Raw genomic sequence first — 16,286 nt, 5'->3', positions numbered from 1 at the left:
AAAGCTGCATACGTTTGTCTGCTAAGGTCTTGAATACCTTTTCCTTCAGACCAGCAAATCTAAGACAGGGCTAAAAGAACAAAAAACCCTGCTGTTATTTTCAGAATTCAGTTTCTTCAGACAGAGTGTTTATTTTATAACTGGACTAGTTCTTTGCCATCTTGAGGATCTGATCCGAAAATGACATGCTGAATCTGCTCACTGTGTTTCCAGAGGTGCACACAGCCCCGCAAAGCCCCATAACTGTTCTGTTTTTGTGAAGCTTTCGAGCATTTGTAGACTGTTCAGTCAATACTTCTGAAAGCCAAGACCTGATCCTGTCGCACATGAACATCCTCCATTTCAGAGGAGATGAAAGAGCTGCACTGACTAGTGAACAACGCTCACGACCAAGCTTTTTAAAGTATTTCTTGGTGCTGGGAGGTTTAGATATATACGAAGCGTTCTTTTCACAATCAGGCGGGTGTTTTACCTCTGTATCCTCATAAGATATTTAGAGACCTAAAACCCACTGGAACACTGATTAAGATCCCTGCAAATATGAATGCTCCGGTGGAAATGAAATCTGTGACAATGAAGAAGGGAGTATTTAAATGCTTAATGATGCTGTGCGTATTTTTAGTCATGGAAAAACAAAATGTGAGAAGGACATATTTTGGTGCATTTCCTCAATGACTTACTTTATTTTAGACAGAAATGGCCTCAGAATCACCTGCCACAAAACACTCAGCGGTTAGTTAGGAAGCATCACATTGGAAGCAGAGCCTGGTTACAAGCTCTACCTCAAAACAGAAAGATGAGTTTCTGTCCTGCACCTCCTGAACCCTGGTGCAAGATGGATGCCATCACCACCCCCGACAGGTGGACAGGTGCTGTCACCACTCTCACTCTGCTCCAGCACCCGGCAGCGCTGAGCACTGGACCAGACTTCAGAGATCAGGTGAGCAAGATAGAACCATCATGGAATGTTTCATCAAGACCTTGAGCTGCTCCACAGCTACAGGCCTCAGCCAGAGCACCGGGGGTGCAAACAAGATTCTGCTAGAGAAAAGGTAGCTATGTGTAATAGCTACCGCTATTAGAGCATTAATCGCTGAGTGAAAGTTTTGAGACTACAGATTTGGAATACAGGCATCAAGAACGACGTGACTAAACTGCATCTATTTTGCATGCAGGTTTAAACTCCTGCTCATCAGGAATACAAACTGCTCGAAGGCAAATTGGAGCATGACAGGTGCAGACAGGGAAAAACTCCGAGCCTAACGCTCGCATGTGCATCAGTGCATGGTACTGTCTGCAACGGGGCTTGGAAGAGAAACTGCCAAGAGGTCCTTTTAGGACACAGCACCACCCGGCGCAGAATTGTTGTTCTCTGGGAAATTAGGCTCCCCTGTCCCTGAGCGCTGAGATGCGATGGGCGGCTGCAGGGGTGCGTTTCCTGAGGCCTGCAGCCCACTGAAGGCAACGAGGCTATGGCCGAGCAGCTCGTCAGATCAAGATGCGGTCCTTCCCACGGGTATTTTACAGATACTCTTATTGTACCTGCAAAACCCTGGCCCTTGGATCCAGCAGTCCTTCACCCGCTGGATACTGACAGAAAATGCCCCCTTTGAATGCCAACGTATCTTCAGAATGTATCGCGTAAAGGTCAGATCTTTAAGCCTCACTCTTGCAAGCGGCTGAGAATAACATCCTTTCACCGGAGCCACTTCCAAGAGCAGATTCTGTCCCTTAAATACAGCCAGCCGGAAGAAACCTTAAATTATGTCATATTCGGCAACTACAAACATGACACATCTCCGCCTGCCGCGGCCACGTTGCGGGCTACAAGAGAAAAACAAGAAGGCGGCGAGTTGCGCGTGAGGCGAGACCACGGCACCCGACAGCAGCCCGCGCGGTACCTCGCCGAACGCGGGGCAGAGGCCGACCCCAGGCCCGCACCGCCCGAGGCGGCCGCACCAACACCGACCCCAGCACGCGGGAGGGCAACGCCGCCCTCCTCACCCCGGCGCGGGGGCTCCGCGGATCCAGCAGCGCCGCGATCGGTGCGTGCCGCCCGCCCGCCGGGGGTCGCCCTCACCGCCCTCAGGCGCCGCTGCCCCTCGTTAGCGCGGGGCTCGGCGGGCACGGTCAGGCGGCCGCCGTCGGGCTGGGCGGGGGGCAGGGCCGGCCCTCCCCGCCCCCACCCCCCCCCCGCTCCCGCCGCGCCGCCACCCCGCGCGCAGGACGCGGCGGGAGCAGCAGCGCGGCAGCCGACAGCAGCCCACGTTACTTTGATTGACAGCTGAACAAATGTTTCCCCTGTTCGAACGCCGGCGCTACGGAACGGCGGAGATCTCCAAGCTCCGCCTCGGGCGGCGGGGAAACAGAAGAGTCGAGGCCCGGGCGGCCGCCTGATTGGTCGCGGGCCCGCGAGACGTCAGGCTCCCACGTGGGGACCACCCTCTCCCCCCCGCCCCCCTCCCCCCGCCCGCCCTCCCTCTCCGTGCCGCTGTGCTCATTTGTCAGCGGCGAAATGATGGGCATTAATACAGAACGGCGATTAACGCCAGGCCGACGCTGATTGGTCGCCGCCGACGCCCTTCGTGGGCAGAACGAGCAGAGGGGCGCGCGAGGAGGGCGGGGAGCGCCGCGGTGCCCGACGGGAGGGGAAGTCCGCCGGGCGGAGGCGCGCGCGCGAAGGGCGGGGAGGCCGCCTCCCGGGAGGACTACGGCTCCCAGGGTGCCCCGCGGGCGGCGGCCTTCCGGCCGCTGTGAATATGTATCAGAATGTTAATGACGAGGCGCTGCTAAATTTGGTCAAAGGAGTCACCTCGGCAGAGCGTGCGGTGGGAGCGGCGAGGAGCGGCGGCGCCGGGCGCAGGGCAGGGTTGGGCAGGGCTGGGCTGGGCAGGGCGGGCCGCGCAGGGCCGCGCCGCCCGGCGCTCCGTACCCGCTGCTGCCGCTTCCCGGAGTTCGGACAGGCGGAGGAGAACGAGAAAGCAAAATACAAATAAAACAGCGCGGACCGTACCGTCTTCGTCCTCTCTCTCCCTCTTTTTAATTTTTTAATTTTTTCTCTTTTTTTAAATCTTTTTTTTTTTTTTAATATATATTTTTTATGTTGTTTTTGAGCGACCCACTCGAGCGGAGCCCCGCGATTCGGTAGCGGGCAGGAGCGGCCCCCGCGCTTCGGCCCCGCGGCAGCGCCGCACCGCTCCGCCCCGCCCGGCGCCGCTGCCCCGCCGCCGGCCCTAAAAGTTTGCGGGAGGCGGAGAACTGCGGACGGGGACCTTCGGCGCAGCGCCCCCGGCCCAGGGGCTCTCCCTGCCCTCCTCCTTCTCCTCCTCTTCGTGCTCCTCCTCTCCCGCCGGAGCGCTCGAAGCGGCGGTGCTCGGGGAGAGCCGCTCGGCGCCGCCCGCCCCCGGGGGATGTGGCAGCGGCCCCCGGGCCCCGGGGACGCCGCTGCCGCGCCTCGCTACCGCTGCCGCCCGGGGTGCCCCGCCAGCCCCGGGGCGGCGGGACCGGGGCGCCCCTTCCTGTCGCCGCGCCCCAGCGCTGAGCCCTGAGCGCGGCCGCCAGCGCCCCCCGAAGCGGCGTGGATGATCCGCGACCTGAGCAAGATGTACCCGCAGACCCGGCACCCGGTGAGTGCGGCGCGGCCCGCCGAGTTGGAGCCATTTTCTTATTGTTGTCCGCCGCCGCCGCCCCGAGTTGCTGCCCCGCGCGGCCCTCCCGGGGTCCCTCCGGCCGGCAACCCCCGCTCGCCCCAAACCCTCGAGGCCGTGTCGGGGTGCGCGGGGCGGGGGGCGCGGAGCGACCGAGGGGCGGCGGAACGACCGTGTCGCTTGCTTGCAGGCTCCGCACCAGCCAGCGCAGCCCTTTAAATTCACCATCTCCGAGTCCTGCGATCGGATTAAGGAGGAGTTCCAGTTCCTGCAGGCGCAGTACCACAGGTAACGCTGCCCGGCGCCTGCCCCGGGGGAGGCCGTGCTACCGCTGCTGTCCCTCGTGTGTGCCTGCTCGGGTGGGCGAGGGGGGGGCGGGGGGCTGCCGGGCCCTGCCCCCTCAAGCTGTGCACCGGAGTTGCCCGTGCCCCGCGCTGCCCCGCTGCAGCTCGCTGCCTTTCTGGCACCGGTAACGTAAAGCCCCCGACGGAAGCGCAACAACTTTTGTGTCCTCTGAACGCGAATGTGCGTTTGCTCTGAGTGAAGCGGGAGGTTTTTCTAAAACTCGTGGAAACAAAAACTTCCCAAAACCAACCGCTGGTTTGTTCTGTGGCTCCTCGGGCTTAGTGCCGTAGGTGTCAGACAGTGTGCTGTAGTCTGCCGTCCAGCTCTCTGCTTTTCGTCCGAGAACAGTGGTCCGGGAGTGAGGAGGGTGTTCCACAGTCCCTCCAGAAAGAGGAAAAATGCATCTCCCCACGGAGCCCCGGGCAGGAGCCGGGACGCACCTCTGTCTGCACGTGGTGGAGTGCTGGGAAGGGGGGACCTCGAGTGTTGGGGGGTATTGGTTGCCGTGACGATGCACCCATGCTTTTCTTGTGTCTTGCACAGTTTAAAGCTAGAATGTGAGAAGCTGGCCAGCGAGAAGACAGAGATGCAACGGCATTATGTCATGGTAAGTGAGCTGCAGAGCAGATAGAGCGTCTGTGAGTGCGGTCTGCTGAGACCGAGATGCACTCAGGTTGCTGGAGGCGAGCAGGGAAGATGACAGCGAGTGCTGCTGCTGTAGGGCTGCTTCCGTGTTCCCATTGCCAGATCTTAGTTCAGGGTTTGTAACTTGTTTGCAGCAGCCGTGCTCTATGCAAAATGTGCCGCTTAATGTCCTGAGCAGCGGGGGATGTGTCCTCAGCATGCTGGCACGTCCCTTGCAACTCCAGCAGTGCTTATGGAGACGATGTGGTTTTTCCTGATGGTTTTCCCCTGCTGTCATAAGTGCTCTGGGGTAATGCTTTTTTGTTTTGTTTTGTTTTTTTGTTTTTCTTATGTACTGTGTTCAGAATTGTGCAGGTGTGTCTGTGGCCCCAAAGCCTCCTTCCTTAGGAGAGCCGTTGTTCCTGTGCTGCTGTGCATTGCTCTGCTGAGCTGGGAATGGCGGGGCTCTGAGCGCAAGGGGTTTCTTCAAGGGCTGTGTGGGCTGCGTGGCCAAGTGAGGCGCGCAGGAAAATGTCTCCCTGCACATAATTGCATGATGGATTGTGGTGGCTCCGAGGAGCCTGCGCTGCCCACTACCTTATACATCTACAAAGGATTAGCTGCTTTCTCTGCGTGCCTGACAAATAACACCCCAGTATCCATAAAAAAGAGTAAATAACCTTGAAAAATTCTTAACCAGAAGTGCAGGCATATGTTAAGGCTTGCATTTGTCTTTTTCATGCCTGATTTGCTTAAGTCCTGGGGATGGTGTGGCACTGAGCTGCACGCTGACCCTGCTCCCTGTGATGGGGGATGTCAGAGCCACACGTCTGCCTGACTCTCTGGCTGATGTGCGCCTGCCTTCTTTTCATCCCTGCCATCCAGTCATAGCTTTTTTGTGTTTTTAATTTAAAATATCGAATAACCGTTCTGTGAGTTGCAGCTGATTTATACGTCTGTCTGGCTTCAGGCACTTCAGGCTTTTTTTTTTTTTTTTTTTTGCATCTTTCATGTGTAGTAGGGAATAAAATCTTGAGCGTTTTCTATGTGCTTTTCTGCTTTTAATCTGTAACTCTGGCTGTGATTACTTCTTGTGATTTTTTTTCTTTTTTTTTGTTTTTTTTTTTGTTTTTTTTGCTTGTACTATGGCCATCCTTTGTAGATTTGCCAAGAAGTGACACAGATAAAGCAAAAAGAATGGGCAACTGTAAAATGCTTGTCAAATTCCAGGAGCTCTCCTGGCTAGTAAACATTTTTGGGTCTGTGTCTTTGTATGGATAATGTCTGAATCAGAGCAAATTTTGGAATGGTTGTTAAAAACTGTGAGGTCTAACAGAGTCGTTTTCTTCTTTCTTAGTATTATGAGATGTCGTATGGGCTGAACATAGAAATGCATAAACAGGTAGGTAAATATTTTGCTTTGTGTAAGAACGCTCACCGTAATTTCTCCCATCAGCCTTAAACCAGATGTCTGTTATGTGCGAGTTGCCTTAATTGCATGCTGAAGTGTGTAGGAAATTTTCTGTGCTCCTTGCTGGCCCAGAGCCCCCCATGTTTGTCTGTATGGAACATGTGTGTGCAGGGGTAGAAGCGGGTGCAGCCCTGAGTCATCCTGGCCCTGTGCTGCTGGGGCCATGTTTTTGGAGTGATAGCTGCATTGTGAATGCATGTTGGGTGTCGAGGAATGTGTGTTTGGGTATGGAAAGGGCTCATTCTCAGTTAACTGAGGCTGTTTTAAGCTGGAGCTACAGCCGTAATCAATGTGCAGCCATGTTGCTGTCTCCCTCAGGTTGCCTACCTGGACCCTTGTCAAAAAGCAAGTGTCTCAGCACATCAAACACAAAAGGGTAAAGGAGCTTTCCAGAAGGGTGATATTTTGCTTGGTTCTATGCCTTGAAGTCTAGCACTTAGGCTGAGATTAGCAGGAGATTACTGGTATGGAGCATGGCAGTGTAAATCAGAATTTCTTATTCAGTAATGTGTGTTTTTAACCTTCTCTGGAGGAGAATGAATTAAACATCTGACCTCTTTTCCAGCGAGAGAACTTTTAATATGGTGGAGTTTAATACTGACAACTCATTTTAGCAAACGGTTGAGCAGTTCACCTGTGTTGCTGGGAAGGGTGAACAACAGAAATAAATGGTTGAATGGGATAAGAAACATCATCTGACAATTGGCTTAAGTGTGTTCCTGTTCAAGGTAGCGAACATCGAACTTCGCTGGGTTGTGGAAACAGGATTCCTTTATCTCACTGAGAACAAACTGAAGTCAGATGTTTTTTCGTGTTTGTTATATTTTGTGTCCCGTTAGCACCCCAGTACTACCAGTGCTGATCAAGGTCATTTGGGTTAGATGGCGGACTAGTACGAAGGCAGAGCGTTCGCTGTCCTTGGAGTGGTTTGCCTCTGGTGCTGTAGAGCTTTGGAATCCCTGTGTGGACTTGTGGAGCGTGGGTGCAATGCCTGGCTTGCAGCTGGAGCTGGGTGATGATGTGGGGTGACTGAACAGCTAAGCTTCCTGGGTCTTGTCTGAAAAGCAGAGGCGGTGTCATGCACAAGAGCAATTCACCCAGTGCAGAGACTCTACAGGCCACCTACGTGGTGTATTCTTGCTTGGTTTGAAAGCAGCTCTTGCAGTTTGACTTGTTTATATTTCTGGGTGCTCTGTTTTTACAGCAATTAGTTGTACGTAGACTTCAACTAACCGTGCAAAATGGTGTGGGACAGTACTGGCTTGCAAGGCAAATGTGTAATTAGTTTGTTTTATGTAGGGGAAACTCACTTAAAACCAATTTTAATTTTTAATTTCTAAATGCTTTACTTCAGAGATGAATGATTATGGCAATGGAGATGTCAATGATATTCTGAAAAAATTTAAATCCGAAGCTCCAGCTAAATATGAGGATGACAAAGGACCCACATTTTAATTAAGCACCTTTTTCCAGTACTGCTCAGTCTGTTTGAATTAGTAGTTCAAGTATTCTACTCTCATGCAAAACACTTAAATATTTTGTCAGATGTTGATTCAAATCAGCTGTGGCTAAGAAACTCACTTGCTATCATTCCTAAATCTGATACTCGTTTGTATGTTCTGTGTCTCCTCTTCCCACAGTGTTTTCTTTCCCTTTTTGCTCTTGCTACAGCAACTGCAACATATTTCCCATTTTGCTTTGTGATGGCGGTGTTGGCGCCCAATTTTGTATATACAGGGAGTTGATTGTTTCATTCGATGTGTGCGAATCTTTTTTTTTAGCTTTCCACTTTAAATTCCCTTTTCTTCCTCACAGATCTTTGAATTTTCCTCGCCTGAAATTGAGCGATTCACTTTTTTTTTCCTTTTTTTTTTTTCCTTTTTTTTTTTCCCCCCTTCGTCTATTCCTCTTTCCCCCCCTCAGCTTTCTAAATTCAATTATACCAAAAATCCTGAGGGCAGTTTATCACATTATGAAATACAGACAGCCCTGCAAACCACCTACTTATTATATTTTCTTTTTTTTTTCTTTTCTTTTTTTTTTTTTTCACTTTAGCACAGAGGCATATCTGTCTTTATTTGTTTTTCTGGGCAGACAGCCTTGGTTCCTCTTAGGTTCTTTTCCAGATGTACTGCTGGATGCCCTTGTAATGGAAAGCAGGCAATAATGCGGTGAAGTTGCCCTTCAGCGTAATTGGGCCGAGTTCTCGAGATCAGGTTAGGCTTATTCACTTACTAGATTTGCGTCTCAAAGGGTTCAAGAGCAGGACTCCCTGGAGTCCTTGGAAGTACCCTAGTAATTGGTGGCCCTGATATTTGAAACCTTTGTGTATTTTTCTGTTAAAGCTTCTGTTCTTCTTGGCTGCTCCCAGCCACAGAGTATTTATTTTTAGAGAAATTTTTCACTGGAACAGAAAATGATGGCTGTGATGGAGTCATGACTCTGTGACTTAGCAAATTGATAAAAGGATAAACGTGGAGCGCGGCGATAGTGTGTGTGCATGCCGGGCGAGGGAGGAGGGGGAGAGCATTGCATTCCCACCCCTCGTGTGATGCTCATCATCAGTCATCCTGTGTTGATTTTGATAGAAGACTATTAAAGTGAAACCTATGGGGAATTTGTCATTCTGAAAGGAAAGCTAATGTAATTAGTACCAATTAAAGTACATTTAGTAAATTGGATTTAATCTTAATTAAGCCTGCATAATGTTGCCAATTTTTAACAATTATGTTTGAGAACATAATTAATTTAAATTTTGGTAACTGAGTAAATAGCATTAGACTGGTAGAATTAGTCATTTGTATCTTTTTATTTATTTATTTATTTCTTGTTTTAAAGACAAGTGTGGGGTGTGTTGTGACATGTTGTGTTATAGCCTAAAACATTAAGCCAATTTTTGATGTTCTCTACTAGGATCAATAGAGCTTCAAAACAGACTCTTTCCTTCCCCCGCCCCCTCCCCTCAAAAAAAAGACAGTAGGTTGGGGATTTTGGATGGCAGTATGAACAGATGCTTACCTGCGGTTGTAAATCTCAGTGTTAGAATAAAGGAGAATGTGTGAGTGTGATCTGAAGAAATCCATTTCCCGCAAAGTTGCTTTTTTTTTTTTTTTCCCCTTTTTGGAGGCTCAGTGAATGGTTTATGAATGAATACTTGACATACTGCGCTGTGTTCCAAATGCAGTGTTGCTACTTGTTGGTGGTCATTTGGTTTAATTTCTGAAATTAGGCTGTTTTAATGTTATGGTAAACAGTTTATTTAAATTGCTGTAATCAAACATGCTTTCTGAAGGTTTTAATTGAGAATTGTAATTATCGCTTAAAATAAGTGTCTGTATTTGGCTCCAGACAGCAGATATTTGTGAATGAGACTGATGGAAGGCATAAGCAGGATATGGCATTCTCTTCTTATTTCCATTCTGTGTTTAGAGGAGGCAATATGTAAATGCTGATTCTCTCTTTTCTTGGTCAGGCCTCTGTCTTTTGAACTAATTCACGTGCTGGAATGCTGGATTTCAGCATTTTTGAAGAAAAATTCAGCTCTCTTAAGTAACCGTGTGTTAAAAAATAAATGAAATTACTTCTTAAGATCACAGTAACGAAAAGAAAAAAAAAAGCCCCACACCACTTCAGTTCAATCCATGTAAATTTTATTAGAAGACTTGGGCAACAACCATTTGAGTGCTGCTAAAATATTAATTGGATAGAAATGAAAGGGCTCTACTAGCTGATAGGATATCATAATCATAGCTGCAGTAGTCGATGGTAAATGATGATAAATGGCATTAGGAACCTTTTAGCAAACTGTAATAACTATGAGGAGGGAAGCAGTATGGATTTGCATTATATCTGATACCCTCTAGTACCAAGTGGATTGCCAATACTGCTTGTTTAGCATTTTCTAAGGGCAATAGGATATTGATTTCTGACTTACAAGGAACGGCTCTATTTTCACCATTGAAAAGTATTGCAGGTTGTTAAGAAGAAATTGACTTGAAGAGGCCTGACTGCTGCCCATCATGGAGCAAATAAAGCAAAACTGCCGAAGCATGGTGGAGCAGTGAGATGGGGCCCTCAGCAATTTGTTGCTATTAATTTACCATGCTCGACAGCAAATCAATCGGCATCTACTTCATCTGCTGGAGAAAATGCTGTCCAGGGCAGATAAAAGGCCCTGCGTGGTATGGGGAATAGACTGGATTGGCCAAACGGATGCTGCAGTTAATGTGTAAATAAGTGAAATCAAGGCCACTGTTGCCGAGAAAGCTGTTTTTAATTAGGTTGGGGCTTTATAGTGAGCTATTTAAGAAAATAGTATGGAGCTTGGAGAGTAAGGAGAGATTTATTGCCGACTGAGTTAATATATGGGTTGTACGACATCCCAGCCTTGAGTCTGCTCGCTTCTTAAGCCTTAGTAAATTATTTTGGTAAAAGGGTAAAGATGGGAATCAATTTGTTTAATTTAGGGCTGAGTTTTGACCATTTTTCATCTTCGTGGCCATAAAACACATACATCACAGGGAATTGGTTTGTGTATGTGCTGTGTGTGTAACAGGAAAGCACTCTTTGTTTCACTAGCAGTGGGCGCAGCTTGGCGTGGATGTGTGTGCACATACGTGTGCAAACCTTAGTTTTCTAACACGGACTGCAGCTGAAGGTACTTTGTCTTCTATTTGAAGAATAGCTGGAAAGCCAGCTAAAATTTTACTGTCTGAATTTGTTCTCTATTACAAACAGTATGGAAGATTTAATAGAGATACAGGTGGTGGATAATCAGAGCTGAACTGGAAAACTTCAAAATGAGAGAGATTAGAAGTGGAATTTTGGAGACTGCAGCTCACCCAGGACTATTAGGAGGAAGAGAAAAACGGGTGGCTTTTCCATCAAAGTCACAAAATATTTTTTTTAATATTTTGTGACTTTGATGGAAAAGGTTTGACTACTGAGGCTTGTTTGTCCGAGTTTTAGGTTATTTAACCACTGAAGCCAGTAGAACAGCTTACAAGCTTATGAAAACTTAGAAAACATGCTGTTCTGCAGTTAAACCAGAAACCTTCTGCTCGGTATTAAAAGCTCAGTTTTTACACTAGGTGTTTTTTTTCCTGTCACGGATGTTGGACAACCTTTCCACGGAGAGGGCCTGTTAATTACTCAGCTTGCTGTTTGCGCTTCCCTGTGCTGTTGAAGTAATCTTGCCCCTTTCAATTGCAGAATAATATATATTAGTATGAGAGTCTGCATTTTGTCATTCATAAGGAAGGGAAAATGTTATTTTCACCCATTTGTTTTGGAAATTCAAGCAGATGCCAAGACATGGGAAGTAGCACAAAGCATGCCAAGCAAACTTTAAAATTAAGTCATATGTTCTGTTTTTCCTAGCAAATGGCTATACTCACATTTGCTTAAACATAAAAGCATTTATCTGCCTTTGAAAGATGCTAACTGCTGCAATGCTGCCTCTCTGGCTGTGTTTGCTAGTTTATGGGCACACTTGTAATTACTGGGGGGGGCAAAGGGGACCCTGTGGGTAGGGTTGTCTCACGTTTTGTGATAACAAAAATTCTGACAGAAATCTGTGGCCCTCTTGTTTGTTTGTTTCCCTTTCAAGAAACTGTCACCTTTACTGTTTGCATTCAGGGATGTTGTGGCGGAAGCCCCCTGGTCTTCACCAGTGCAGGGACAGAGGCAGGGTGCTGCGGAGGAGGAGGAGGATGGGTGGCATCTTGCTCCTGGGCAGCTAGTGCAGTTTCAGGCACAGCTACACTGCGAGGCTTGTGCTGAGCAGCTAGAGCTAGAGGAGTGAGGAGCAATGTCACCTTTTCATGTGTAATTGCGTTTGTAGCATACTGTACAATGAGATTTGCCTTCCTTTCAGGGGTAAAAAAAAAAAAAGAGTGCCGAGGTTGTTAAACATCGGAGAAAAAAAAAAAACACTAATTAGCGGAGAGGTTTCAAAGTGTGGGTACTAGGATGCCCAAGCTTTACAGTGTGTGTGTTAGTTTGATCCTGCCCCATTGTGTGTCTGCAACATGCTGCGGGTCTTGGTTATACACTCACTGATCTCATTACCGCTTTTCCTAGAGGACCTCTTTCACTGCACAAAATAGACATTAGGAAAGTAGAATTAAGGCTGCAGAGGCGACTGTAAATCTAGCTTGAAAATGTTTGGCTGCTTGGTTCTGCAACTGAAATAAATAACTTTTCACGTGAAGGTTCAAGGATGTGAAGTAATCGTGCCTGGAAGCTCCTCAGGGCAGAGATTCTGCTTTTTCTCTTCAGGGTACAATGAGGGGGATACCCGCAGGTCTATTATAGTGTATGTGAAGGAACAGAATTTTTTTATTTTTACACATAACACCATCTATATTGAGAGTTACCACTTTGGCCATACTCGTATTTTATTTATGAGAGGAGGCAGCCTACCATTTGCAGGAATTTGTGAGAATAGGATAGAGCACCAAGTGTATCACAGACGTGTGCCAGCTATTGAACAGAGAAGTTATAATTGTTACAGAAGTCACTTCTGCTGCTGTCTGCAGATTGAGCACATCTGTTGCCACTGATTTTCAGAAAACCTATTTACCCACAAGGCACAAGGGGAACAGAGCAAAGATGATAATGTAAAACTCGGAAGTATAAACTGATGCTTGCATTAAGTAACAGGTGACAGTGTACTTGGAGCTGCACCTATCCATACTCCAGAGATCCAATTCTGTGAAATAAATCTAAGGTTTGAATGTGGAAGTAATCCTTAATTTAAAATATTTAAAAACACGAGGTATTTCTAAGATTACCTGTCGGTGTCTCTGTTCGTATGTGTATTTTTACAGATTTTGTCTTGATTCGAGATGATGATTTCACATGTTCCACTGTTTCTTTGAAGTAGTATTTACATGGATTTTTTTTCCTTGATATTCTTTATCGCAGTGGTGGCACAAATGTAGTAGTTAAGCATAGTGGGAGGCATGCTGGCACTGTGTCAAGAAAAGGTGCCTGTAACTTTCTTTTTTAGTATTTTTGAGTATAATACAAATATATCACAAATGGTGACTAGAACTGTACGTAGTTCTTTCTTGCCTGTGTAGATAGGATTTAGACTTAGAGAATGATTTTTACTAGCCTATGACAGGTACGTAATGTTCTGGCATTGAACACTGTGATGTTATGGCTGAGATGTTTAAATGTGCAGATGTCAGGCCAGTCAAAGTTATAGTCCCCACAGTAAACTTGAATTGGTCTCTTTATGGTTATGTATTTGTATGGTATGCGCTATTGCCAACTCTAAATATTAAATCATGCCAATCCCCAGAAAATCACAAGATTGGCTGAAAATTAATCATGAGATAAATAATAAATTTGGGGTTCTTTTATTTCCCTTCTAATTTTAAGCTGCCAAACTGTACTTGGCTCATGTTTCTTAATTTTTTTTCTCCAGTATTCTTCTATCATCATTTCTTGCTAGTAAAAAGTAAAACTTCCTAATAATCACAGTAAAACTTCCTAATATATCCACACACATGGAGCTGGACATCTGATGCAGCTTGTGGTTATTGTCGTAATTTTTTTATTCCTGAAAGTGTACTCTACTAAGGAAGAGTAATGCAAAGTAAAAAAGATACATGTATACATAATTTAGAATTCCTTTTTAATTTTTATTTTATTTATTTATTTATTTATTTGGTATTATATACCATGATGTCACAACCATACTTACGTTGATTTCCCCATCAGTGTTTGAAGGAGAGGGATCACAGGACGTGATGTTGTTTTGAGTGGAGGTCTTCTAACTTGGCCTCCTTCTTTTGGTCTGCTTAAATGATTTCTCCACAGGATCTTATACTGCCAGAGGTTTCTGTCATTTGCTGGATGAGATTCAACTTCTTCAAAGGAGGAAAAACCTCTCACTATTATGTTTGGGATGTGGAACATTGGCAGTGAGAATGTGTGCTTTTCTTTTTTCTCATGTTTGCTTTAAATCCTCAGCAGAGCATCTCACAGTTGAGCAAAAATCAAAATCTGTCCCTTTCATGCTATAAAGAGTCTGCATACTAATAGGTCCTGCCAGTCAATTTTGTTTGGCTCATGTTGTATGCTTAGTGCACGTTGTAGATGATCACTGAAAGCATTTAGTTTTTAAAAATGCTGTTCTTTCTGCTATCTCAAATGCAGTAAGTTTCTCTTGTATTTGTTCCTGCTTACTTACGTGCCTGGCTTCTCTTGATGGCTTGGGGAGTTTGCAGAGGCAGAAACCATGCGTCCCTTGTCCTGATGTACTTCAGAAGGAGCACTGATGGCTTTGGGATGGAGCTGCCCATGATAGATGTGCACTCATCTGTACAGAGAGCTTGATAAAGCTGATGGTGGTACATCAGAGGGACTTACATCGCTGTGTGTACGGGGACATATTGATATTTTTGAGGGGTGGATCTGAAAGCAAAAGAACCTGTTTCCTCATGTATTTTCAGAGTTCAGGCCCCACACCACAAAGTTAGGATACAGTAGGGCCACACATATGGTCTAAGCTCAGCTGAGGTGCTGGTGGGATATAAAGGGGAACAGACAGCTGGAGTTTCCCATTCTTTCCAATGGCATGGCCTCAGCTTTCCCTTGGTAGCAGGAAGGAGCTTGCAGGGTAGTGCATAGAGCTTTGGGACCTCTTGTGTGTACTTCTCCACAGGGGCTCTGTGGGTGATGCCATCATTTGTGTTGTTAACTTGGTGGCCTTGTTTAAAATGCATTATTAGAAAGAATGGCAGCATTTTGGTTACTCACTTTCTTTCTTGCTACCCTTAGCTTCTCAACAGCAGAGACAGAACTTAATGTTGCTTGCTTCTTATGATGGCAGGTAGCTTACAGGACTTCCAGAAGGATGTTATTTAGATATCCAGCTAACATGTGAATTGACACTTAATTAAAAATTTAGCTTTTAAAACCATGGAGAAAAGGGAATGATCTTAACGTTTATCTTGGGCAACCACTTTTTGCCATTTCTCTCCTTTCTCAGGGATGAGTAAGGAAATTGCAGCTGTATTTCATGGCTAAAACGTTTCTTTGATTAATTTTGAAGTCACAGTGGTTCACCTAAATGTATCAAAATAGCTGCCATGAAGCTCTTCATGGCCTGGGGAAGGGTCACATGTGGACTTTCTAGTGTTCATCCATGTTTTTATGGAAGGTGCCTTGCCAAGGGCTGTGCAGGGCTGGGTTTCTGCAAGAGGCCCCTGTGGTGTCTCTGACTGGCTTCCTATCTAACCTGTGAGATGTTGCTGGGGTTGGAGGACTATCAGCTAGCTGCCAGGCAGCCGAGAACCCAGTGTGGGCTCTGCGAGGCCATTTAACTCCAAGAGATGAGCCAAGTTATGCTGTGGTTTTGGCATCAGGAAGGGCATGAGGATCTGCTGTGTTTTCACGGCAGCTGCAGGGTGAGATGTGAGTTCAGTGCTCAAGCTCTACTTTGTGTCTAGAGTGGAAAGCCAACACTGATACGTGTTCCGTTTCCTGCTGTGGGTAATTTTAAGTGCGTACCTCTGGGCCTGACTGTCTTGGATCTGGGAAAGGGGCCGTTTAATAGAAAGTGTGTGACAAATTAACAGCTGTGGTTTCTCTGACTGAACTCGCAGTCTGCATCCCTTTGTGGAAATCTCTGAACGTTTCTCCCTCTCTGAAATGGTGGTGATATTTACATGACAGGAGTGATGTAAGATTTAATTTGCTAACTTCCATTATTAGATGAGAGGCTCTAGAGAATAACAGAATATTGAATAAATATATATTTGCTGTTGAGGGAGGAGGACTTCTTCCAAATCTATGTCAGCTTTGTAATGAGGTCCAGTAGTGCCTTGGCTGTGGTGGGTTTTTCTTTGTCCTTATGCCTCAGGGACCACCAGAAGAAAACACTGGAGATGGCAGGAGTTGTTCTCCTGCCTGCTCCTATATTAACTATATTTGGAGATAGAGTTTGGAAATGGAGGGGGCTGGTTCTGTGATAGCATCTGGAGAAGAAAATCAGCATGGACAATGCTGACCAAACCTCTTTCATTTGAATGAGGAGGCAAAGAACAGAGAATGATTGGAGGAAATTAGTTAATGTTTTCTTCTCACGTCCTGTACTCCCCTGCAGTACCATTCACCCTGTATGACATCCATCCAGCTTCACAGTAACCCCTTTGAAAGATGGCACTGTGCTGGTGTGCGAAAGA

General features: G+C 46.6%; 1 protein-coding gene across 3 annotated transcripts in view; it reads left to right on the top strand.

Moving 5' to 3' along the window:
- Window positions 1–3,436: 3,436 nt before the first annotated feature.
- LOC140263718 (transducin-like enhancer protein 4) overlaps window positions 3,437–16,286 on the top strand; it is a 108,332-nt gene continuing 95,482 nt past the window's right edge. For 2 of the 3 annotated variants that reach the window (XM_072358821.1, XM_072358820.1), the window contains exons 1-4: window positions 3,437–3,626; window positions 3,838–3,935; window positions 4,536–4,599; window positions 5,974–6,018. In XM_072358821.1, coding sequence (XP_072214922.1) covers window positions 3,582–3,626; window positions 3,838–3,935; window positions 4,536–4,599; window positions 5,974–6,018 — 252 coding nt within the window. In that variant the 5' untranslated portion in view covers window positions 3,437–3,581. Of the gene's footprint in view, window positions 3,627–3,837; window positions 3,936–3,966; window positions 4,117–4,535; window positions 4,600–5,973; window positions 6,019–16,286 lie in introns of those variants that run through there. The other variant, XM_072358822.1, reaches the window with a different exon arrangement.

This window comes from Excalfactoria chinensis, chromosome Z, assembly GCF_039878825.1.
Source record: "Excalfactoria chinensis isolate bCotChi1 chromosome Z, bCotChi1.hap2, whole genome shotgun sequence".
In the NCBI taxonomy this organism is placed as follows: domain Eukaryota; kingdom Metazoa; phylum Chordata; class Aves; order Galliformes; family Phasianidae; genus Excalfactoria; species Excalfactoria chinensis.
The sequence above is the reverse complement of the archived record's forward strand: the minus strand, read 5'-3'. Positions and strand labels throughout refer to the sequence as shown.